Source organism: Corvus cornix, chromosome 4A (genome assembly GCF_000738735.6).
Source record: "Corvus cornix cornix isolate S_Up_H32 chromosome 4A, ASM73873v5, whole genome shotgun sequence".
NCBI classification, from domain to species: Eukaryota; Metazoa; Chordata; class Aves; order Passeriformes; family Corvidae; genus Corvus; species Corvus cornix.
In genome coordinates this window covers 14,207,691-14,233,200 of record NC_047058.1, presented here as the reverse complement: position 1 = coordinate 14,233,200, position 25,510 = coordinate 14,207,691, and the positions used below count along the sequence as shown (strand labels likewise).

General features: G+C 38.4%; 1 protein-coding gene across 6 annotated transcripts in view; it reads left to right on the top strand.

Moving 5' to 3' along the window:
- The first annotated feature begins 981 nt into the window (after positions 1–981).
- FMR1 (FMRP translational regulator 1) overlaps positions 982–25,510 on the top strand; it is a 31,848-nt gene continuing 7,319 nt past the window's right edge. For 4 of the 6 annotated variants that reach the window (XM_039571972.1, XM_039571973.1, XM_039571974.1 and 1 more), the window contains exons 1-11: positions 1,089–1,241; positions 9,419–9,471; positions 10,280–10,373; positions 11,392–11,463; positions 11,739–11,887; positions 12,883–12,976; positions 13,065–13,181; positions 16,572–16,742; positions 16,846–16,924; positions 19,265–19,374; positions 22,738–22,824. In XM_039571972.1, coding sequence (XP_039427906.1) covers positions 1,191–1,241; positions 9,419–9,471; positions 10,280–10,373; positions 11,392–11,463; positions 11,739–11,887; positions 12,883–12,976; positions 13,065–13,181; positions 16,572–16,742; positions 16,846–16,924; positions 19,265–19,374; positions 22,738–22,824 — 1,077 coding nt within the window. In that variant the 5' untranslated portion in view covers positions 1,089–1,190. Of the gene's footprint in view, positions 1,242–3,665; positions 3,847–4,945; positions 5,002–9,418; positions 9,472–10,279; positions 10,374–11,391; positions 11,464–11,738; positions 11,888–12,882; positions 12,977–13,064; positions 13,182–16,571; positions 16,743–16,845; positions 16,925–19,264; positions 19,375–22,737; positions 22,825–25,510 lie in introns of all 6 variants that reach the window. The other 2 variants (XM_039571976.1, XM_039571971.1) reach the window with 2 other exon arrangements.

Here is a 25,510-nt window from a genome sequence, read left to right as displayed (position 1 = left end):
CCCTCCTGAGGAAGCTGCAGACTGCCATCGGGTCTCCCCACAGTCTCCTTCAGGCTGAACACACCAAGTGCCCTCAGCCGCTCCTCACACGGCTTCCCCTCAAGGTCCTTCACCATCCTCATGGCCTCCTTTGGACAGTAACAACTCTAGCTCTTTCTCATACTGGGGTGCCCAAAACTGCACAAAGGACCCAAGGTGTGTGTTCAATTCACATTTTTTGTTAACTCGTGGCCATGGCCAGGCAGGCAGAGCCCACTGCACGGCTGAGCCTTCCGTCCGCCAGGGCAGCCCCTCAGGGACCTACCCCAGGCCCCAAGAGCCCAGCCGCCATGTCCCACTGCATCCCAGCAGCCCCCGCGCTGCTCGGCCCATCATTCCCTTCGCCTCGCCCCGGGCTCTGCACGACCATCGCTCCCCGGGGCCGGTACTCGGCGCTGTTTGGGGCCTCAGCACCACCCGTGCCACCCGTGCCGCCCCTGCCTGAGCGCGGCCCCGGGCCAGGCCGGGCCGGGCACAGGGACACGGGGACGCGGACACAGACAGACACACACCCGCCGCCACACGGGCTTGGCCGAGGGCGCCGCGCATCCCGACCAGCGCCGGCCAGGCCGCGCCATCTGATTGGCCAGCAGTGCCGGTCACTCAGGCGCGCGGCGCGGCATCGCGCGACCCGATTGGCCATCAGGGCGGTCACTCCGGCGCGCGCCGGGCGGGGCGGGGGGGAGAGGCGGGACCTGGGCCCCGCAACTGCCGGGTCCGCGCGCGCCCCGCGCCACTGCGGCTGCGCGCGCGCGGGGCCGTTAGAGGCGGCGGCGGCGGCGGCGGGTGGGCGAGCGAGCGGCGCGCGCCGGCCCCGGTCCCGCTCCCGCCCCGCCCCTCCCGCGGTCACGTGACGCGGGCCTCGAGCGCTCGCGTGCGAACCGGGCGCCCCGCGCGCGCCCCCCCGCGCGCCGCCCGCCGCCGTTTCGGTTTCATTTCCGGCGGCCCCGGGCCCGGAGCGGCGGCGCCGAGTGGAGCCCCCGGCGTTGCCGCCCCCCTCCCCTCCCGTCCAGGGCGGCCACACCCCCGGGCTCGGCGTGAACCGAGCGCCCCCGCCCCGCACACACACACCGCTCCTCCCCCGCCTGCGCCGGCACAGAGAAAGGGAAGGGAGGCGGCGCCGGGCCTGGGTCTCCCGCACCGCGCTCAACATGGAGGAGCTGGTGGTGGAGGTGCGGGGCTCCAACGGGGCCTTCTACAAGGTACCGGGTGCTCGCGGCCGGGCCGGGCCCCAGAGGAGGGAGCGGGGACGGCAACGGGAGGAGGAGGAGGCGGCGGCGGCTCCTCCTCCTCCTCCCCGCGCTGAGGGAGAGCGGAGGCCCCGGGGCAGGAAGGAGGAGAGAGAACCGGGCGGGGGTGGAGGCCGCGGAGGGTCCCTCGCGGTGGCCGTGCAGAGCGAGCCGGGGGCCGCCGGGGCTGAGGGGACTCGAGGCCCGATAAGGAGGGAGAGCGGGGAGGCCTCGGGCCTTCCTCCTTTGTGGGAAGGGGCGCCCGGGGCTGCCTTGTCCCGGCGCTGAGCGAGGATCAGCGCTGGGATGGGGCATTAATTGCTAAATCCTCAGCTTTTGTCGCTACTTAAGGAAAGTCTTTCTCGCCGTCCGGGTTTCCAGGAGAGCCGCACTGCATGAGCACGGCCTGCAAGGCGGGGAGGAGGGGAGCCCTCGTTAATACACATTCCTGATAAAATGCTGTGGTGGATTCTTGGTCCTAATGCCATGCCAGGGGAAGCTGCCTAGTGTTATTAAAGAGAGCATTGCTTGGCCAGATATATCTGTGCTGAGTCGCTAAATTCACGTAGTTATCAAATGTACTTCTTACTGAAATTACTTAGTGGCATTCCATGTTTGTTTCCAAGCCCTTGTGCTTAATAAAGCCATCACTGAGATTTGAACATATATTCTGAGCGCTGAATATGTTTTATTAATACCGTGTAGTATTGTGTGGCTTTGCATGAGTTGGGTTGTATTAATCAGCTTATAAATATGGAATCATTTGTAGTTTTACAGAAAATAAAATTCAGATATGGTGGGTTTGGGCCTACTATCATTGATCTGTTACCAGCACACCAGGAACAGCCATGGATCAGTTTCTGCAAGTCTCCCAAGGTTTAAATGTTCCTAGGACTTTAAAAACTGGGCCTAGTTATTGTGCGACATCCAATATTTATGTTAGCAATGAAGGACCGGGTAGAGTTTCACACTCACATGTTCCTGGGGTAAGCCAGGTAGATATCCAAATGATACAGTTCCAACACTTCCGAGTTTTTCTAAGAAAAAAAGACCTCTTAAAAGGTTATTTTTAAAATACATATGCTACTATCTTATTCTGGAAATAATAGATATTTTTTTTAAGTATGTATGGTACAAATTAGTGGCAAGTAAGCATCCCGAGAGCTCACAGTGTTGTAGTCAAAGTTCTAGATCTGTATATTCCTTCCTGGAATTAAATAATCTAGCACTTTTAAAAATCGGGTTTACATTTTTAAAGGTACAGTATTTGGTCAGAAAGAAGCAGAAGGAGTAAAAATATATTGCACAGAGGAATTTTTAATGAGGTTGTTATCAAATTAGAGTAGTTACACACTGATGTGAAAGATGATGTTAATAATGACATGGTGCATTCTTTAGTCATAAATATTACCGAAGAAACCTGGGAGAATTGAAAGCTTCTGGAACTTATATTGTTTATGTTCAAGTTGATACCATGGGGCCCTTTCATCCTGCGTGTAGGTGAAAGCTTCATTTGAGCATATGTTCATGGAAGCTTATTCATGATTTAGTGTAACCAAGTTTTAACTCAGACATTGCCCCAAGCTGTATGTTATGTTTGTCCTTTAACTTTTAGAAATTTTGACAGGAATTTTTTTTGTTTCCTCTTAATCACTAAGCAAGAAGACTTGGTTAAATTGTCTAAAGGGAAAAATGGGCATATGGATTTATCTGCCTTCACCTGAACTACCTCTTTAGATGGAGCATCACACTTAAGATAAATGCAACATTTTTTTTTTAAAAAGAATAAAAAAGTGGGAGTTGTTTTACACCCTCACGCGATAATGTTAGGTGTAAACCATCAATGTTCCTCTTTTTTCTAGTTTTCTAGTTTGAATTACTTGAGTTCTAGTTACAGATTTTTCTTTCATCATAATATCTGAGTATCACTCTGTTATAAATTAATTAATCGAAATTTTTTCTTGCGAGTTTTATGCCGATCTTATAGGAGGGCAGTTTGGTTGTAAAAAATGAATGTTGACCCAGCATAACAAGATGTGTGCAGTGATGTCAAGTGTGAATTTAATTGCAGGATGCTTTTACTTTTTTCATTTAAAAAGTTTCTTTAAGCAGCCTCCTGAGAAGTGATTTACAACAGAAGTAATGTTTCAAACACATCAAAACCAAAACAGTTATTTTATTCAGTCTCATGGTTTACTAATACCTGGTGAAGATTTCTTTGGCTTTGAGTAATTCTGAAGATCTTAATGAGAATATGTAAATTTTTTGGGAAAATACTCCTCTCTTGATACTAAGACATGGAAGGGGAGGAGTATGAGGCTGTTATAGTCAGGATGGGACTACGTGGCTCAAGTAGGCACCTAATTGTGGCTTCAGGTTCTTATATCCTACTTGCAGGTCTCTTCGAGGACCTGAGCATTTTTGACTGTACCCAGCAGCATCTGGATCTTGATGGTACAAAACTGCCCATCTAAGCCCTGCTAAAAGTAATAAACCAGTGTTTTCTGAGATATATCCAGAGGATTCGTGTTCTGCACAAAACATAGGAGATGGTTTGAGGATGCCTTCATACCCAGCTGTAAGATTTTAATTAAAATTTCATCCTGGTCAGGTGCACTGGAATACTGGAGAGTGTTGATGTGACTGCTGTAGTGGAGGCTAGTTCTTTCTGAATGGAATTTAAATGCTGCTTAGTGAATACTTTGTACTTAAATGATTTTTTTTCCTCCTTGCCTAAAATGAATTATTCAGTGGAAAGCACAGTGCAGTCAATGGGCATGATTCAGGGATAATTGACAATCTGGTACCTAGAGATGCTTAGTCATGACTTGCTATGTGGTTGGGCCCAGAATCCTTGGAAAGAAAATGTTAGATTTCCTTACTTATGTTATGAAGACTGGTCCAACAAACCACCAGGACTATGAATCCAAGGGGTGGGAACTGCCTTTTTGCAGCTCACAGCCAAGTAACTAAATCTAGAAGGTGTGCAGGATTGGGGCATATCTGCTCATATCTTTTCTTGTATAGGAGTAGTAAATTGGGTTTTGAAGTTCTTGTCTCATTCACAGAGGACTAGTAGACAGCCTTTGTCAAATCTTTTTGGGATTAGCTTTAGGTATTTCCCTCTAAAAGGGGACATGCTGGATGCCTTTCCAACATGGGATTGATTTTTTGTTTTCTCCAGTTTGGGAGTGAGTCTCTCTTGTGTCCTCTGCTAAAGATGGAAACCATCCTGTTTATGAGGCAGATAGTTTTGGAATAGTGTATATTGTTAACATCTGTATGTTGTCTGTAACCCAATCTTTGCCACTTCTTGCTCTATAACCTTGCGAAAATCTTCCACTTTTTATCCCAATAGTTTCAGCGCCTTGCTGTTGTTTGCTTGGTTTTATAGATAACTTCGTTGAAGCTACAACTGATAAAATAATTCATCTTTCTTACTACTTTATTACTCCAGGTTTCACTGTTAGCAACTGTTCCTGTGGCCCTCTGTATCCATTTTTTTTCTTTCACTGTTCCATACAGACACCCTCAGCCAGTATCTCCAGTCTCTTTGTACATTCATAAGCCTGTCTGCCCAGCCCTTCTGAGGGTGACTGCCTGTACCCTTTTTCCTCGTCTGGTGACCATTTCTGTGACTATTTTTCTTTCCCTATTCTGTTCCTTTGTATGTCCAGCCTTTCTCAGACTTGATTATCCACCGAGTTCCCTTTTGACATTCTCCTTCCAACAGGTATGAAATGTTACAGAACTGTTACACTAACAGTAGATGCACGTTTGTTATCAACATAGTTTTTTTTTATGTTAAAAAGCGTATTTTCCCTACTTTACCTTCTTACAGTTAATTATCCTCCTTTATTAAAATGGTTGACAATGCTCGAATCTGATGATGTGAGCAGACTTTTAAAAAAGCAACAAAATTTCATGGCAGCTGAAGCCTTTATTTTTTCCTTTGAAGTGTCTGTCATTCCATTTAGCATAAAAATAAAATATATGCTGGTGTTTCCAATAATTCTTTTTTAACAAATAATTTGTAAAATTTAGACCATATATTCAGCATGTAACCATTCTTAAAACGTGAATGCTTATGTGTTTGGGAAATGCCATGCTGTAAACTTTTTTACTTAATTATATCTCAAGCATGGAGAGAACTGAAATGGTTTATGTGACTCAGAGTCAAATTTGGTGTAGAAAACTCATCACATGTGATTTTTTTTTTTTCCACATTAGAGAAGAACCAACCTTTGCCATTCTAAAATGTGCTTCTGTTCACAGATAATTTTTTGTGTACTCTTTCTTGGTATTTCTTCTGTTAGCAATAGTGGTATCTCAGCTGCTGCAGTCTTTCAATGTCCTCCTACCTCATTTTGCTTCCATCCAGTTTCACTTTGTTTTTAAGACATTTCATCTTGGTGTTCAAATTCATCAGAGCCACTGTTCCGTCCCTTCATGGGGGGGTGCATTTTAAACTCACACATGTGCACCTTTGTGTTTGAATTTCCATGCCTACTTATGCTCTTTATCTAAAAAAGGCTGATGAATGATTATTGTATTTCTTGTGATACTTTGTGTGAGATCAGAGCCTCTTCTCTGCCTTATTGACATCTGGGGCTGGCTTGTCCTGTGTCTGTGAATTTGGATTATGGTGTTAAAGGCTTCATTTCTTTTTAGAGTCATCTGTAATTTCACAGGTATTACAAAAACAAGACAACCAAGCAGTTCTGATAAGCATTAATTTTGGTTTTCCAAAGGCATTCCTGCTTAAATACTAGATTTTTAAGTAAAACTTAGAAATGTTTCAGACCTTTTCTGTTTCTTCTTGGAATTGTACAAATTGAAATATATAGTGCTAGAGAGTCCAAATACATTTTTGTACCACAGATCTGTTTTAAGTATTTATATTGGAGGAAAATTGACATAATGGTGTGGTACAGACAATGGTAAACTGATGTGATAAGTATGTGACATTTTTCTGTGTCACAAGTAACTGAAAAACAAGGAAAACCCCTTTCTCTGGATAGATAGGATTAGGCAACCAAATATTAAGGACTGTATTAATAGTCATTATTTTATTTTGAATGGTTGTTTTTAAGGATAAATATTACAGAGAGGTCTGCAGAAGTGTTTCATATATTGCGTACTTGAAATTAGATATTTGGCAAGGCGTTGTTCACTTTGTAATTAATTAAAAGTTTATTCCAATGAACTTTTGTAATTTTGCAAGACTCTAAATTAAAAGACAAACCACAGTGTTATGACATCAGTGTTTTTGGCCAGGCTGAAGTGAAAAACAGGTATTCATCTGTTTCTGTGGTTGACTCTTCTGAACTTCATGTAAGCTAAAGAAATTCAGATTTGTAATTTTCCCTGGCAGTGTCTGTATTGATGCTACCTGTGTTAGGTCAACAGTTTAACCTATGTTCCTGGTTCAGGTTCCCTCAGGTTTCTGGGTTGTGACCAAAGCAATGTGGAAGAACTGTTTAAGGAGAGCTTAAACAGGACAGCGTAGTTCATTCCTCTTTCAGCCGTGTGTCTCAAGTTTTACTTTTTCCAGATAACATAATTGCTAAACTGTTTGAAGGTCCACGCTAGTCTTCAGCTTAACTTAAATTTATTTGTTGCACATCCTGGTTTACTTATTAATGGTAGGTTTTAGCATTATTACCTTTAATTAGGTATGTTGCTGTAGTCCCTAGGATTCTGCTCAAGATGAGTTGGATGTTAGGAGCTCTCTTGCATCTCTCTCTGGATATGAGATGTAGTCTTGCTCTTTGCTGCTATGCTTGTGAATTTTTCTGCTGTTTCCTGTCATTTTTTCAGAGTTCTGTTTAGGACACCTTTTGGTGTTTTCATCACCACAGAGGTGATGACTTCTCCCAAAGTATCTTTCATACAAGGAAAGGTGATTTTTTTTTTTTGACATTTTATAAATATGAGAAAATTAAGTATCAACAAATTCTTTCTCAGGGCGTGGCTTGTGTTACTCTTACCTGTTTTCCTGAAGGCTATTAAGTGTTGCTGGTATCATTTCTGTTGAATTTGCTTTGTAAAATAATCTCTGCTTTTACATACTCAAGTATTACTGTTAATCCTTGTCCACTTTGTGGCACAAAGGAGCCATACCTAATCTCTGGTAGTGGTCACAGTGTTTTTCAGGTATTAAAGGCATCCGTTTCAGCTGCATCTGTAAGAATAGGTGCTTCTAAGTTGCACATGACAACCATTGGAAGAAATGTGGGTGAAGCCTTTGAAGGTGATATGTGTAATGTTGTGAAATGTGTCAGGACTGCCATTGTATTGTTCAAATGCATATCCAGTTCTGGAATCTTCTTACAGAATACACCGTAATATGAAACATAAGCTAAATGTTCAGTATCCATAATGATCAACTGAGAGCTCTGTTGCCTCTTTATGTAAATACCATTTCTGTATTGATATCAACATGATCTTGAGACATGGTCTTAAGTCTTCTTTACACCTTGTCATTGAAAAACATCAGCTGTGCTTGTAATCCTCTTTGAAGGAGTATGGAATTTTGAAATACGTAATTATGCAAATACTTTTGGTGACTTTTTTAAGTCTCCTTGGCTTGCTAGCAATAATAGTCTTGTTTTTAAGATTACTGAAAGGTGAACAAGGTGTAAAATAATTTTTTGCTGTTGTCACTGTGGCATTCTTTTGACTTCTATTCACAGTGGCATTGGTTATGTTTCAGTTATCAACTTGGAGGGTGTTTTCTTCCTTGTACTGAATGACTCTGAGTGATGACGTTCATGTGCATGTACCACTTAATTTTAGTATAGCCAGTTCTTGGAACTCTGTATCAATCATCAGGTGTTGCTCTTCTTTGATACTGAGATACTGCTGCAACTCAGGAAATGCTTTGGAACACTTTATAAAGCAAAAATAGCAAAGTAATTTTTTAAAAACCATTTAGGTTCCATATAAGAGAAACTCTTACCTTCTTGTAAGAGATAAGATCTCGTCTTGGAAACTTGCAAGGGCAGAATAATAAAATGGAGAATAATAAAATGTTCCATACTTCATTAACTAATTCTACAGAAGTGGTAGTTGCTGCTAAATTATTTTCAATTTCCTGAGAATTTTTTGATCTACTAAGGTGCATCTCTATTAGGAGAACAAACTAATCTGTTCTTTCTTGCTCATGGGCTTTTATCTACCTACCTTACAATGATACTATGTGTGGACTAATGTTAGTGGAATACTCAGCACTTCAGCAACTTGTTTCAGAAGTTCATAGAGGTACTTTAAAAAATAAAGAAAAAAGACCCCACAGTCTTTTCATCCCTGGTTAACCTGTGATCTCCATCGTTTGAGGCTAATAAAAATATTTTCACTGATAAATCCCAAAGTTCTTTGAGTATTGGTCTTGCTGTTTTGTAGATGGGGAGGGGGGGGGTGGACCTTTGGGGCTTTAAGCTAAATATTGATCAAACAAACATCAGTCAATTGAGTGCGTAAGGCAGGAGAAGCCCTCAGTGCTGAATTCTGGTTCTGTCCTCTGCTTCATGGTGGCATGGGAGAGCACAGCTGCTGTCCATTCCCCAGGAAAAAAGGGAAGGAATTCTGCAGGGCATTTATCTAAAGTTTGTGCTCTACAGAATTAAAGTGTGATGAAGTAAATATGGGGAAGATTCTGTTGAACTTGATATAGATGACTTTTGCTAGTGTAGTGTTCAAATGTACTTTGAGGTAAAAGAGAGAAGAGACAGGACTTGGAGGTTTAGTGGGCTTTGGTTTCATTTATTTTTTAGGGAATACTGATGTTTAATTTCTTTGCCTGTCTGTACATTAAATGTGATTATAAAATCAAACATTTTTAACTCCTGAATGATCTTGTCATTTTCTACTAATCTCTGGTGTTACTTCTATAGAGTAGGAATAATGCCTTCATAGCTTGGGCATTCTGTTTGTGTATCAGTGCACTGGCGGTCAGGAACCCAAGGAGGTTATCAGCTTTCAGTATGTGTTTTATGTAAGTCTACTGCAAAATTTAAAAGGCTGACTTTAAAACATACTTACATTGTGAGATTCATCAATATTTGTGAAAAAGAGGTGTTTTACAGGTTTAAAATTATTTGTGAAAATGTCCATAAGCATACCATAATTATACTTGGTTTCCTCCACAGGCATTTGTAAAGGATGTGCATGAAGATTCAATAACAGTTTCATTTGAAAACAAGTAAGTGTATTGCTGGTGTTGTACCTGTAAATGACAGAGTATCAACCTTGCATTTGATTAACCTAAATATGGCTTAGTGCAGAGAAGCGTTTTTTAGATACACTAAACTTGCTGCTGGCATGTTTTAAAGTTGTATTTAGTATCTACTATTTTGTGCATTTCTATATAAATGCTTTTAATGGTTTAAATACTTATAAGTGCAAAACTATAGTAACATGGGTTTTGAATCATGTCGTTACTGAATTTACATGATGACAACTCTTGTTTCAGTAAGTCTCATGACTTTCTCATGTGAATGTCTTCCCTTAGTTTTAGAAGATTACATTATTATAAAATTTGTTCTGTAGATAAGTGATGAATACCGTTTTCTAATCTAGAAACCAAATTTATCCAGTGTTCATTAAAGAAACTGAAAATTAAAACTGTATTTAGACTGGATCCTGATCAAGTTTTCATAACCTGTAGTAGAACCAAAGAAAAAGAAGATACAGGCTTGTTTTGAAGGAAGTGTTATGAAAAGTTTTTTAATCTGTGTTTCTAATATTGAGGTTAAAACCTGTAACTGTATATAGAGGGAGAACTTCTGCTGAAAGATTCAAAAGACTGCAGGTGACATCAGGGTTTCATCTAAGATGTTATTTAGATGTGTTTTTTCTTATGTATACGTTGGATCACATTACCTTTAATACATATATGCACTAAAGCTCTACAAATTTTAAAATGTAAAATTAATGGATTAAGAATGATTGATTTCTGTTTACAAAGATGATGAAAATGTTTAGACCATTCACTGTGTTTTTGTTTGTAGCTGGCAACCAGAGAGACAAATCCCATTCCATGATGTGAGGTTCCCACCACCTGCAGGCTATAATAAAGACATAAATGAAAGCGATGAAGTAGAGGTGTGTATGCTCCATTAACAGCTCTTGTCTTGAGACGTGAGAGAACTCACTGTGAAAAGTGTTAGCCAAGCCACTGGAAGGTTTGCTTCCGTGTTAGGTGCTGTCACCTTTTTTGATTCTAAGTACTACAGAAAACACAGTGTCAGGCACATCACCAAACCCAGAGTCTGACAGTTGTAAACCATGCAAATTCCATGTACCACAAAAGGCCACGTAAAGTCCATGTACTGCGTCCTCCATGCTGAGTTACAAATATGCTGATTTACAAACGTGATCAATGTTGCATTGATTACAGATCAGTCCTTTATAAGAACTGGATTAATTCATAAATAGATGATGAACTGTAGTTCTTAAGCTGTAAGGTAATAATGTCTCTGTTACCAAAGCTTCAAGCTGAACCAGATAATTTGCATTATATGTGTGTATACATAAAACATTGAAATATATGTGTATGTGTAAATACTTGTGTATATAGAGGGATTGACTTTAAAGCAGCACATTCTTAAAACCTCCTTAATTTATAAAATTACAACATTTATTTATTTTTATAATTAATTTAAAGAAAGAGAACTTACAAGATATTCATTTTGCTTGCATGCTCTGTAAGTTTTTAATTTGAAAGATAAGAAAATGGGAAAACTTCTGTAATGTGGATGTGGCTGATACCATATATGTGCTAAAAAAGCGTAGATGTGTGTACTCTCACTCACTGGTAGGACCTCATCAGACCTACACACAATTAGAAATACTGTTGATTAAATATTAACCGGTGTAAAAGTTTGAATTATTTCTTTTGACTGCATGCAAGACTGAAGCAGCTAAATGCCAGTAGATTGGGTACTGTATTATTTATTATTATTTATCTATACAGTCTTGCTGTTACATGCTTTCTATGTTGTGCTCAGAGAATTCATGTACTAAGATGTTTTGCTGGATTTAGTTCTTATGGAGTTCCTGATCATATTAGTGTCAGCTTTTGTGATGTCTTTTAAGAACATAATATATGTATTTTGTTTAGGTTTATTCCAGGGCAAATGAAAAAGAACCCTGCTGTTGGTGGTTGGCTAAAGTGAGAATGATAAAGGGTGAGGTAGGAGTATGCATATATACATATATATATTTTATATTTACTTACACTTTTTTCTTTCTTTTCTGTTTATATGTTGATGTGCACTGTGGTTTGAACTAATCTCTCTTCATTTTTTAAGAGTTTCTTGATTAGGACAGTTGCAATTACCATTAACCTCAGCCTGAGAAGTCAAATTTGACTTGTACAGTTAACAAAAGTAACTTTTCCTTAATAGTGTAATGCTCACTCATGTCATAAAATATGTGGCTTGGATGATTTTATTATTTTTATATCAGTTCTACGTAATAGAATATGCAGCCTGTGATGCTACATACAACGAAATTGTCACAATTGAGCGTTTGAGATCTGTGAACCCCAATAAACCCGCAACAAAAGATACTTTTCATAAAATCAAACTGGCAGTTCCTGAAGATTTAAGGCAAATGTAAGTACAAGCGTTTCTTTATAACTTGTTTCAGAATGTGGGTAATTTCTTAAGCCTGAGACAAGACGAATAAAAATGCTTTTTGCTGCTCTAAATTAACCCTCTGAAATATAAGAATGTAAAAAATACAAATACTGATATGGTCATACTTCAAAAATAGAAAAGATGATTTTTAAATTGCAGTTTAGTCCTGGAGGAGGAAGCACTTTCTGCAAAATTTTAAGGCTTGTGTGTGGCACAGATTAAGATTTTTAGTTTTACAGCTGTTCAGTGATGTGCACAGGTTAATCTGAATCCATTCTTGGTCAGTTTATTATTTGATGATAGCTCTGGGAATAGTTGAACAATAATGAAACCTCCCAGAGTCTGATACAAAGCCAGCTAGTTTTCTCCTAGACCATGGGTGTGTTCTCATATAGATATGGCTCTAAAAGTCAGGTTAATACTTACTCCCCTGGTTTACCTTCAGGTGACTTTATACTTTTCTTCAGATGCATGTCATTGACTCAGTCTGCAATGAGTTATAAATTCAGGTTAGACTAAAACTTTCTGAAGTTAGTGTTACAGTATACACAAGTTCGGTTGGTGGTGAGTGGACAAAGGAAACCTAGAGAAGCCAAGCACAGCATGAGATGAGCTTAACGTTCTTAGCATGCTGCAGGGGTTACAATGAAATCACACATTTTACTGGTTCATGATGTGTTTGAAATCTTGAACTTGCTGATTATAGCTTTTTAATGTAGTTTTGTTTAACTTGTCATTTCACAGTTACACATACAGAAAATTTCTGAAATATTTCTAATCCTACTCTTGTGAAAACAAATGAAAGAAAAATTACTAAAATAAATGATAACAGAATAAAATAACACCTGCCTTGAAAGGGACAGCCTGGAAGTCTTTATTTACATTCTTTGTACTTAGGAATTATTCTTTTTGGCTGTTAACCTTAAATGCAGTGGTTACTATTTTTAACTATGTAACATTTTTATTCCTAGGTGTGCCAAAGAATCTGCACATAAGGACTTCAAAAAGGCAGTTGGAGCTTTTTCTGTAACATATGATTCTGAAAACCACCAGCTTATTATTTTAGTAAGTACAAATGTCTTACAGTATCGTTGGCAGTGGTTTGTTTCAAGGGTCCATGTGTAAACCACTGTTCTCTTTCTAAATAATTCAGTCAATCAACGATGTAACCACAAAGCGGGCGAACATGCTGATTGATATGCACTTTCGGAGTCTTCGCACCAAGTTATCCCTGATACTGAGAAATGAAGAAGCCAGCAAACAGCTGGAGGTATGTTGGTTATTTTCCCTGAAGTAATTTGAGTAAAACAGATAATAAAAAAATCCCTCGTGCGTTTCTTAGCTGGTAGGACTTGCATTGGGGTGAAACTAATGATGTACCGATAATAGTCTAGGTGGTAAAAAAGGCAGATGGAAGTGTCATCCAACAAAGATGTTTACACTTATAGGGCCTATTCTTTCAACGGCTCATTTTTACCAGCAGGATTTCGTGGAGGATTAAATAAAAATATGTAGACACACATAGACGTGTATTTCTTTCATATTTTGAAGCATAAAATAATTAGCCATCATTGCACAAATAATGTCACATATTTGGTAGCTTTAAAAATAGGTGCAAGTGAATATGTCATGATACTGATGGGACTAGAACTAGAGCTAGCAAAAGAATACAGCAAAAATGAGATGGAAGGGGTGAAGCTGATGTTGGTAGAATGTATGAAGGGTTAGGTTTGTCTATAGATAAAATGTTAGGAAATAATCTTACAGCAGATACAGCTTCTGATATTCCTGTGACTGGTGAGTGGGCGTTGACTGGCAAGAAGCTTGAGTCATACTTGTCCATGGGTAAAAGGAAAAAAAAAGAAAAGAAAAAGAGTAGGCTAGGAAATAAGGGGTTCTTTATACATCAGAATTAACATTTCTTCATGGTTTTTCTCCAATCTACAAACTAGAAAAAATAGCAACATTTCTGAAAACTTCTTAGATTCACTGTCAAGAACCAGAGGTACCACTTAAATTACTGTAATTGAGTTTGACACTGGTGTATACCAGCAGTGTTTCTGCAGAGCGAGGTTTCATTCCCCCCCCATTCCAACAGTTACCTGTATTTGAAGTGGGATGTCATGTAGTAGTTCAGGCCTCTTGTATCCAGTGGGTATGCTCACTGCTACAAGAAGTTCTCACTTCTGTTGTTCTCTCTTTAGTATCTTGATTTCTGTGTTTCAGAGCTGAAATCCAAGTTTGTTTGGGTTTTGATTTTTCTCAAGATGAAGGACGGACCAATTTTTCCTCCTTGGTGTTCCTTACTGAGCACCCCACTGTAGCTCTTCAGTAATCATTCCTCGTTATCTTCCTCCAGAACTGACAATTGTGTGGGCAGTTTACCTCTTGAAGTGCAAAGTATTATTTTGGAGGTGGGAAGAACAACAGCCGCTTTAGAGCTAATTCTCTTTACATGCCTCCACAAATGCATGCACCAACAACTGTTGTCATTGCTTCCTTTCCCAGACTAATCTTGGATTCTTCTTGACATTGTAACACTGAGGCTTTTTGCTGCTGTGAAGGTCTCAAACTTCATTTGGTTCTCACTAGAAAACCATTGTTAAACTTCAGTTTCTGCCTAAGCAGTACTTAAATAAAGCTTGTGAGATAAATATATACAGTTAAAATTTGTGTGACAAAAGTTGACTGGTATTTTGGCATTTGTGTTTCTTGTTGTTAGAGTAAATATAAAATCAGTTTCATCCAAAGTTGAAAGGAAAAGCTTCAGATAATAAAAATCATATTCATGAATTCTGTTGAGACTCTGACATACCAACAAGACTGCGCATGTCCATCTGCAGAAAAAATATTTAGTGAACGCTTTGGGCTTTACTGCATTAGTAATAACAGTTGACTGTTTCCATCAAATAAACCTTTCTATGTGTCTCATACTCACTGAACTTTAAAAGTCTACCACTTCTTTTCTTCCAGCAGTTTTACCTATTCTGTTTTCTGAGTCATTATCATTAGACCAGCTTCTTTTGTTCTCTGGAGTTTTTTTCATCCTATTTGTTGTACCTCCTTTTCTGCATATTAGCTTCTTGACTTGCATGGCTCCACTTCTCAAATGTGGCTTTTAGAACATCAAGTAAAATAACCGATTATTTTTTGTTTACGTTCTTTGCCAGTGGGTGTGACTTAGCTGTTTTGAGTGTCTTTCACATACTAAAAAGCCTGAATTTACAAGTGTTTTGCATTCTGGTTTATATTTTACTGTATCTAGAATTCAGTTCTGGCTGCTGTGTAGGTATTAATACATTACTTGCATAGATGTTTCTTATTAATGTATTGAAGGGAAGTAGAATACAGAATTTCCAATGTTTAAATAGAACACACTTTGTAATAATTTGCAGAAAAGCTAATGATGTTTTAGTGCAAGAAGTAAAACTGTGGTTTGAGGTACTCGATGTAGCTTCATCTTTTCCACAAATCGATAGTTAACAACTGATCATTGTCTTGGTCATCCTGTTCTCTTATTTGGCTGTTTATAAAAGATGTCAACTAGTAAATCAGCATTTGGATTATCTGTTAGAATGTAGAAATGTAAACAGTTAAAAATAAGTTTTGCTTTGCAAGTTGTCTTGTAATGTAGCTACTGAAGTGCTTGACAGCTAGAGTATCGGAAGTATTTCATAACACGTGGATACTTCACATCACTATCTACTGTAACCATTTCTTTGAAACAGTGATTTAGCACAGGATATTTATCAACAGCTTTAAGCAGGAGCAGGTCAGAAAGCAGTACCAGTTTAGCTGGGACAGTATAGGGCTTGTTGTGGGCATTTCCTTGATGTTTTCTCAACATCGGTAGGGTCTCATTTTGCTGACATTAAACTGCTAATTTAAAGTGTGTCTGTGTATGTCCTGACAGTAGTTACAGCTTTGATTGCAATGCAGAAACAGGGGTAGGATTATATATCTTAGCTTTTATCTTGTTTCTTCCTTGCAAAGCACTTTCCTTAATAGATTATCACAGTTGGAAATTCTCTATCTTCCTGCAATGCGTTAAACTATTGTTCCTTTCTTGTGTTCTGTTATGCTCACTCTTGTCAGTGCTCAGTATGACCCTTCTGTCATGGTAGATGTGTGATTCCTGGATGAAATTCTGAACATATTTGTTCTCTGAATTAAAGCAGATTTTGTGTTGTCATGCATAGGCACGGATTCTTCATTTTATTTAAGTGCAGTAGATATCCACAGTTGCTCTGTTTTATATAAAATTTTGTGTCAATGGCTGAGTTATTACTGTTTCTCCCACCTGTTGAAATTGGTGCCCTTTTTTCTCAGAGATCATAAGGTTTGCCTTAATAATCACCACAGTTCCTATTTTACTACCTTACGAGTATGTCTTACCTAGTAATACTGATAGCTGTAGCTATTAAAAGGTAATTCAAAATAGAGGTGTCAACACAGCTAGAGGCCAGCCTTATGTTAGTATTTAAAAGACTTCTGAAGGAGACTCTTCAGTGTTTTTGAAGCTAAAAAAAGTGCATTAAAAGGATTGATTAAATAAAAAGTAGGCTGAGCACCTGATTGAAAAATAGGCTTGAAAGTTATGTTGATTTCTCTTTCCAGTGTACTGACAATCAAAGTGAGCTGACATTAGATTTTTCTTCAGAGTTCTAGGCAACTTGCATCCCGGTTCCATGAACAGTTTGTTGTACGTGAAGACCTAATGGGTTTGGCCATTGGCACTCATGGTGCTAATATTCAACAAGCCAGAAAAGTCCCTGGAGTGACTGCCATTGATCTTGATGAAGATACTTGTACATTCCATATTTATGGAGAGGTGAGTTCCCTCCTTTATTGTTTCAGAAAATACCTGAAAGAAACAAGCAAACAAAAACCTTGGGGGAAATGAATCTTGTATCTTGTGCATCTTTCTATTGTAGGATCAAGATGCGGTGAAAAAGGCAAGAAGTTACCTTGAATTTGCTGAAGACGTCATTCAGGTCCCAAGGAATTTAGTAGGTATGTCCGTTTTGGAGGCTACCTCTGTGATAGTAAGGAAAAATGCCTTCTGAGAACTGCCCTAAACTAGAAGCAATGTGCTGATGTTGAAGTACAAGGCAGAATAGTGTATGGATTAAACCAGAGAATTAATTACTTCCCCCAAACATGTCCAGACATTAGTTCAGCTATACAGCAGATGAATCTGCAGTCTCATATTTTCCTAGTATATTTTAAATAATTTCTTTGACTTATATTTGTCTTTTTTCCACCCCCTGTCCTTTTAAGGTATGTTTAGAAGCAGCACTGTGGGATGAACTAGGAGTTAGGTATCAGTGATGAAGGAAATAGCTCAAAGAAAATCTAAAATAGTTCCATTGCCAAACACCGAAAAAAGTGCTTAAGAGCACATGCAGCCCTTGTGTATGTGAAGAAAACTTTTAATGAGCTTTTGATGCTACAAAGCAAAATAAAAATACGTGATTTCATTCAGTAGAAAAGAGCAGAGAAAATACTTTATGGTATAACATAGCCCTAACAGCAAATGCTTTAATAGGTTGTCAAGTAGTGTATGAAAGCTGGTGTTGAAGCAGTGTGAAATTCTGCAGTGGGACAAGTACTAAGAAAAGTGGCAGCTCAGCTCTGGAATTGATTAAAAGCAGTAGTTTTCCCTTCCCTTCTCCCTCCTGGTTCTACTGGTGATAAGTGAAAATGATAAGCTGCCATTGTTATTTTAATTTGAGGTCTTAAAGTCTGTTTCTCTTTAGAACTTAGCAATTATATTTTTTTGGCAGGTTTTCATTTCTGCTCTTAATTCTTGACCTGGATCCTTTAGAATATAACTTTGGCTGAACCCTATGTTATGTCTGAAATAAGCTATGTTTAATAATTTGGCTTTTAAAATTCCTAATAATTTGCTTTAAAAATGCAGGCTTCTAGATATATATGTACTGATTTTTTTTAATCTATGAAAACAACTGGTTTTTTCTATTTAATTATATTTTTTAAAAATTCAAACTGAACAAAAAAAACCAAAGAAACCCACCCAAGATGTTTCATATTTTTTAAAGACTGTATGGAAATTTTTATTTTAAAATATTTGTGTGTGCTGCTAAATCCTAACAAAAACTTTGATTGGAGTAACTGATGTAAGTTGTGGAGGTTTTGGGGGTTTTGTTTGATTTACTTGACTTTTTTAAATCAATACCAAGGCTTTTTTACATTTATTGGTAAGCTGCTGTTCCATTTGCCAGTAATAGAGTATGAAATAAAGTACTCAGAAGTAGTTTTTGATACTCAGAACAGCCTTTGTCATTGAGGAGGAACTTACTGGCCATAATTTGTCATGTTTTCTGCGTATATTCGTGCTAGAAAAGTTGAAACACAGAAATGAAAATTTATTTAGCTGTGAATGATAGAACCAATGGAGTCTGTTGTGACTAAAAGTGGCATTTAATTTGTTCTTCATGGATTAGTTTTATCAAACAAACATTAGCTGTTATGCATGTGGGGGTTTTTACCTTTGTTTTAATGATGTGGCTATGAAAAAAGATCATGTTTTAAGTTTTCCAGCAGTTTGTTAAATGAAAATACTTTGTTGTGTTACATGCAGGAAACATCTTTGACATCACTCTTTTAAGCTTTTCTTGAATGCTGTGTTTGAAGGACATGGCTCTACCTCATCACATCCCAAGCAGCTTAGTTTTCCTGCCAGTTTGCAGGCTGCATGTTGTTTTGCTGAGATTGGAGAGACCTAAATTTTCATTTCCCTTGTCTCACACTAGTATGTCTGCTTCAGAAGATACGTCTGCATTACTGGCACTGGAGTATAATTTCTTTCCATTTTTATCTTTGACTTTTTAGTGAATTATAAACTACCAGTAAAAATGTCTAAAAAACTCAGTTTTAGAGAATTTTACATCTGCCTGAAACAGTATCTTTGTTAGTATTTGATCAACTAAAATTTTGTAAATGAACTAAGTTTTGGTTACCCAAGAAGTAGTTAAAGCAAATGTTAGGGCGCTATAAAAGGATTTTTTTGGGTTTTGGTTGGATGTTTTAAATGCAAACAGCAATGTTTGTAATTCACTGAAGTTATTTTAAACCTACCAAAGCAGAGCCAAATAAGAATTCAAGGTACTGAATATTTCTGTTATCAGTGTGTGGTAAGTTAACACCACAAGCTTTGTGGGCATTTTAGTTTGTGGCTTGTTAACTAAATCTTTGTTGTAGAGGATTAAGGCATTTTGGACAAGTTCTTGCACTGGTCCTTAAATAGTCTTGTCTAATTAGAGTATAGCAATGCTCTCAGGTTTGGGGGAAAATCATAAAGGTGGAATGTTCTGTATGTTCTTTCTGCAGGAAAAGTAATAGGAAAAAATGGAAAACTGATTCAGGAAATAGTGGACAAATCCGGCGTTGTAAGAGTGAGAATTGAGGCTGAAAATGATAAAAATATTCCACAAGAAGAGGTATGTTTTCAGTTATGATAATTTTTCTTTATGTTAATTGGTTATATTCTACCGAGTGATAAAATAAATTCTTCCTTGTATCTTTGTAGTGGTGAGATAAAGTGTTAATTAATGTGCGTTTCCTGATGGATTCTGTCTTTTCCTATTAATGCTGAGGGGCATTTTTATATAAATTTGACTTACCTGTTTTAGAAAAATGCTTTGTGAAATTTATTGGTGGTGCACCTTCTTAGAGATTTCATGTTGTTCCTGTTGGAAGCAATGACATTTCCCAGCATGTGCTAGGCTATAAATCCATAGATATGAAACTTGCTGGTTTCATTCATTGATTGGCTTTGAGTTTGATTTTTTAAATTTTTACCAGGTTTAATTTTTCATTAGCAATTTCTTATGTTGAAATGAAAAACCGGTGCTTTATGTTAAATCTCTCTTTTTAAAAAATATTACCTAGGTTCACAATAGCCTGTAAATTGTAACCTAAAGAAAAAACAAGCATGAACATTGTGAAACTCCAGATTTGCACAGGAAGGCTGTCAGCCTTGTAAAGGGACTGAACGAAGTCTCAAGCATAGTAATTTGAGGCACTTCTGTGTGGGACTGCATTGAGGGGCAAGGTTGCAGGTACAGAAAAAGACATGAAGCATGAAGGTTTTAACAACATCTCAGTGCAAAAAAACTCCCTGCAGTTTCAGACATGAAATGTGCTTAAAGAAAACTGAACTGCCTTTAATTTACCTCAAAATCCAAATACGTACCAGTTAAGAACCTTTGCTACTTCGGATAAGATAAGAAATATGGTTTCTGGAAGCCTTATGTTTATGCTTGAGTAGTAATTTCCTCTTCTGTTTTTCACTGTAAGACTTACTGAAAACCCACAATCCAATTTCTGTCTTTCTGTAAAGAGTGGCTAAGCAATTAAGTAAGGGCTTTTTACTATTTTACTAGTTTTACATCTGTCTGAAAAGCTAAAATGGTCAATATTTAGACTTAAAGGTCTTGGTGGTCTATTGCATTTCATTTCTAATGCTAAATTCCTGCAGCACAAAACGGAATTAGTTTAATAAGCAAGAGGGTGCTGCTATTGCTGCAGGCTGGAGAATCGCAGAAGGGTAAAAGAGCCGGTACTCATGGCTGCAGGGAGTATGTCTGGATTTCTTTTTTTTTTTTTAATTCTGACTTGAAAAAGCTGATTTGCTTACATTTTTCTGTCCAAAATGCAGCTTTTAAGGATTATCTTGAAAGATCTTTTTTACCTGTCAAGCTCTGCAGTCATACTTCTGTTTTACCTGTTAATGACATTTCTAATACTAGCATTGCTTGCACTGCTTCATGTGTTAGTTGTGTCATACCAGGTGCAATAGAGAAACCTGAGATCAGACTTTAACAGGTAAGAGTTAGTACTTGTAAATTGAATGCAGCTTTATTTCAGCTATGAAACGCAAATAATCTTCTCATGTGTCAATTTGGATAATGCAGCCCTTTTTCGTGTACAGTAGTTCAGTTAAATTTTAATACAGCATTTGGTTGTTTTTATTTGACTGAGACGTTAGAATACTGCCCATTAGTTTCAAGTGCAGTTTTATACATCCCATAATTTTATAGCAGGAGATCTTCAGGCTTTTCATATTTTTAAAATGAGATAGGTACTGTTTGTTACAGTAATATGTATTATTTTTATCTCTGATTTTATTTATGCACGTATGGTGTGCTCAGAATTCCCCACTGCAGCCAAGTTGAACATAGGTACTTTTGCTTTGAAGACAAAAATAAGATTCAATAAATAAGCACTTTGGTGCTTTTGTATGGCTGACATAGTTACTGGCTCATATTCTTAATAGCTGGCATTCTATACCTTGAATCCACTGCCAAAAGCAACGGCAAACAGTTTCCTTAAATGCCCTTTAAATCATTTGTCTTGTCATCGTTTAATAATTGATACCGTGAGCCAGTTAATGCCAGTTTAGTAGAAATTTCACTGCTCTTTATCAGGTTGTATAAAATATTTATGAAACTTAAAATACCCCAGATAATAAAACATTTCAGTCAACAATGCCTGTGGCTAAAGAATTTCTAATGCTCAATGAAAGTTAGTGTTAATGTTGAGGTTCCTTAGGACTAGAGTGTATATATTATTTTTCCTGGTTACTTAATGTAGATGTGTAAGGTTCTTGTATGTAAAAGAAGGGGAGGGGGGAAGAAAAAAAAAGCCAAAACAAGACTTTAAAAGTGGAGACAAATTAGAGACTGGCCATTCTTGGGGAACCTTGGCATACTATGCTTTTATTTTTTAAGACATTTGTATCTCAAATCATTTCACTTGTGCAGCAAACCTTCCTTTGGAATGCAGTTTTGTAAAGGGTGTGTGTACAGTTAAAATTAAAGGCTTCTTTGGAGGTAATGATGAGATAGCAAAACAATATTTGAGATAATCCAGTAGGTGTGGCAGGCTCTGGGCTGCAGTGGCATGGGCTTCAGCAGCTGAGAGTTGGAGATGCTCAGGTTAACTTCTGCAGTCCACAGTGAAGCTTCTCCTGCCAGGGTGAGGCTGCAGCTGCTGGAACAGTCCACTCCTTGGGCCTGTGTGGGCTGCACTCACACCTCTGAAACGCTGCATGGACCTGTCTAATTGTCAGAAGTTTTGGTGTGGAAATTGTCCTTGTATGATTTCCTTTGCTTTCCACACTCTGTGAGGCCCTTTTAGATAGATTTTTTTTTTTTTTTTTTTTCACCTGCTTTGGCTCCCTAAGTTAATCCTTAGGTGTTTTTCTCCATGTCCTAATTTCAGACTTTAGAATTTCCAGATTTATATTTTCCTCATATTTGTTGAATTGCTTAACATGCTTGAAGGGTAGAAGAACTGTACGTTAGAAATCATCGCCTGAAGTACTAACTCTGTCTTGAATATTTTTTGGCTTTGTCTTTACAACTGTAGAGGTTGTCAAGAAGGATCAGGTTTTGTTTTATGACACAATGTTAATTTGATTTACTTTTTTAAAAGATCAAAGATAGACCAAAAGCAGCTGGTGTTAGAGAATGGTTGCGATCAGCAAAGGTGGTATTATTTTGAAGGGAGAAAACATAAAGTGTTCTAAATTGACTCTTCTTCACTTGTTCAGAAAAATAAATATTGGCTTTGTGATGCAAATGATCTAAATCTGCTTATTGAAAAAAGGTCTTTGCATAAAGGGAATTAGACTACGTGATGTAGTCAATATCAGAATTTAAATATACTGTTGTCTCACTTTTTAATTTATGCTTATGCACAGTGTAAGAATTGTTTTCAAGTTTTACAGTAATAAGTTCGGTTCTCTTCAGAATTCAATGCCTAATCAATAACCAAGGACTATTCTTTCTGTGTTTTAGGGCATGGTACCATTTGTGTTCGTAGGAACCAAGGATAGCATCACTAATGCAACTGTTCTTCTGGATTATCATCTTAATTATTTAAAGGTGAGGATAATGATGCTGCTTTACCACTGATTTTATTCTATTAATACTTAAGATGGTAACGGTATGATGATAATCTGTTCAGGCCCTGAGGCTGTTGAAAAATTAGTATTATAACAGGTTTTCTGTCTAAAAATGGAATATTTTTAATAAAATAATAATTTGTCTGAAGGATGGTATGACAAACAACTTTTTTCAGAATGCAAATTACAAAAGAGTAAGAAAATTTTAAAAAATCCATCCCAAAATGTGCTGCTAACTTTACATACGAGGGAGTTGTCAGTCCTTTATGCAGCTGCAAAGTAAACAGCCTTCCATGCACAATATTGTATAGAGTGAGCATTTTTTTAAATGCAAAAACACTAGACTACTTTTTCTGTAATGAATTGACATTTCAGACCTTAGTATGTTTGTAGGCAACTCAGCTTTATATGTTGTGTTTGCCTCTTTGCTCCGTAACTTCCCCAGTAGTCTGTGATGCATGGTGATGCATGTGGATGTCTATAGGGAGCAAAAAATATCCCACATTTTTGCTTATAGTTACTTTTGCCCTGTGGTGGTTGTGGCCAGGTGCCCAATCTTTGATGGCAGGGCCAGATCTAACACTAGGGACAGCTTTGAGTTCATTCAATTAAATAAAGTCTTGCATCTCTTTTGAAGCCTTCAGACCATTCATGATTTGATACATATCCAGTCAGTGCAGTAGCTATCAGTGAATCTTTAGAATGCTGAAATTTCTATACATTGTTAAACTTCTCAGCGCAGGTAATCATAGAAGTTAGGAGAAGACACAACTTGTTTTCTGACCTACTCAGTCAATTCACCTTTTAATCCTGCTTTTGTCACTCCTCTGGAGCAGAGGTACAGCAGCTCTGCAGCTGTCACAAGGTAGAGGCAGAGAAGGACCAGATGAAAACTAGCACTAAAAATCAAGTTCCTTTCTTGCATGCTTACTATGATTTGAGAAGATATTTCTGGTTTAAACTTCTTTGCCTGCCTAAAATGGGTACTTGCATGTGAGTCAGTACTTAAATGAGTACTGACAAGGTAGTTGAAGGTGTTGAATAGCCCAGCAATTTTATTTCAGATTGATCAGTTCATCGTTAACTATGGTCACTTTGTCTTAGTGCTCTCCAGCCTCCCAGAACAGGAGGTCACGAACAAGTGTTCATCAGTCTATGTGATAACTACTCAATAGATTCTTATCTTGGAGGTTTTATCTTGGCTTTCTCATCCCATTAAACATAAACAAACAAAATGTTATCTTTGTGGCCTGTTGGATTATTACTCAGAATAATGTCCTTCACTGCACTGAGAAGAAGTGGGATGGACTTGTTCCTCTAAGATGTTCATGTTTTTATGCCTCCAGGCAAAGATTATTAAGGAAGCTTTTTGTAAAAGATACATAATAGTGCATCAGCATCAAATGTACTGTGTCAGCTCAGAGTCATGAATTTCTCTATAAAGCAAAGAAAGCAGACTTGGCTGGAGTGACTGTAGTGAATTTTCAGGATCTTGAGAGAAAAGACTAATACCAGGATTCACAGTCCCAGACTGCAGGAAGGTGGACTTTGGCCTGCTCAGGAGTCTGCTTGGAAGAATCCCATAGAATACGTTCCTGTAAGAAAAAACAGGTTTGCAAGAGCTGCCTCTTAAAACATCACCTTCTCCAAGCTCAAGAATAGTCCATCTTGATATGCAGGTGGTCACACAAAAGTAACAGGAGGCCTTCAGGGATCAACAAGGAGCCTGTGGCTAAACTAATATAGAAAAAAAAAGAGGGTACAAGGAGCAAAGTAAGGACAGGTGACTCAGGAGGAGTATAAAGACACAATTTGAGTGTGCAGGGATGAGTTTGGGAAAGCTGAAGTCCATCTTGAGTTGAATATGACAAGGGATGTGAAGGGAAACAGGCAGGGCTTCTACAGGTATATTGGCAGCAAAAGGAATACCAAAGAAAATGCAGGCCTGCTGCTGGATGGAGGATGGAACCTGCTCACAAACGAGAAGGATGAGGTACTGAATGTCATCCTCGGTTTTGGTTTCTTTATTTATAAGATTTGTCCTAATGAACACCAGCTCCCTGATACCAATAGGAGAGTGTGGGGGAACAAAGACTTAGTCTTTCTAAAGGAAGATTGAGTTTGGGAACGTCTTAAGGGGGAGAGAAGGGATATACACCAAGTTAATGGGACCTGATGGAATGCATCCCTGAGTGCTACAGCATCTTACAAAGTCCTAGCTTATCTAGGTGACCTGCAGAGGACCCCAGTATCACAGTGAAACTTCCATCAATAGTTTTCTCCCCAATTAAAAAAGAAAAAGAAAAGGTGATTGCCGCTCTGATGTGAGCTAGATAACATCTGAAACTGGCAAAGGTAGTCCATGAATATGAGTTACTGTATCTCTTTTACCTAGTTGTGTATGGTGAGGGTGCTGTGTGCTGGTGCCTCTATGCCTGAGTTACAAGACTTTGCTCTCTATGCTTTTGTGCTTCCTCCCATCCCTCATACTGTTCATTTTCATTATGTAGAGTATAACAGCTGAGTGCCTTTTTATGAAACAATTCTGTTACATCAGAATTGCTTAATAACTTTGGTATTTGTTATGTGCAGCAGTGTAAGGAGCTTGTGTTCCCATCTGAGTGCTTTTTCTTGATAAATGTTTGAAACAAACCTCAACTTGTCAA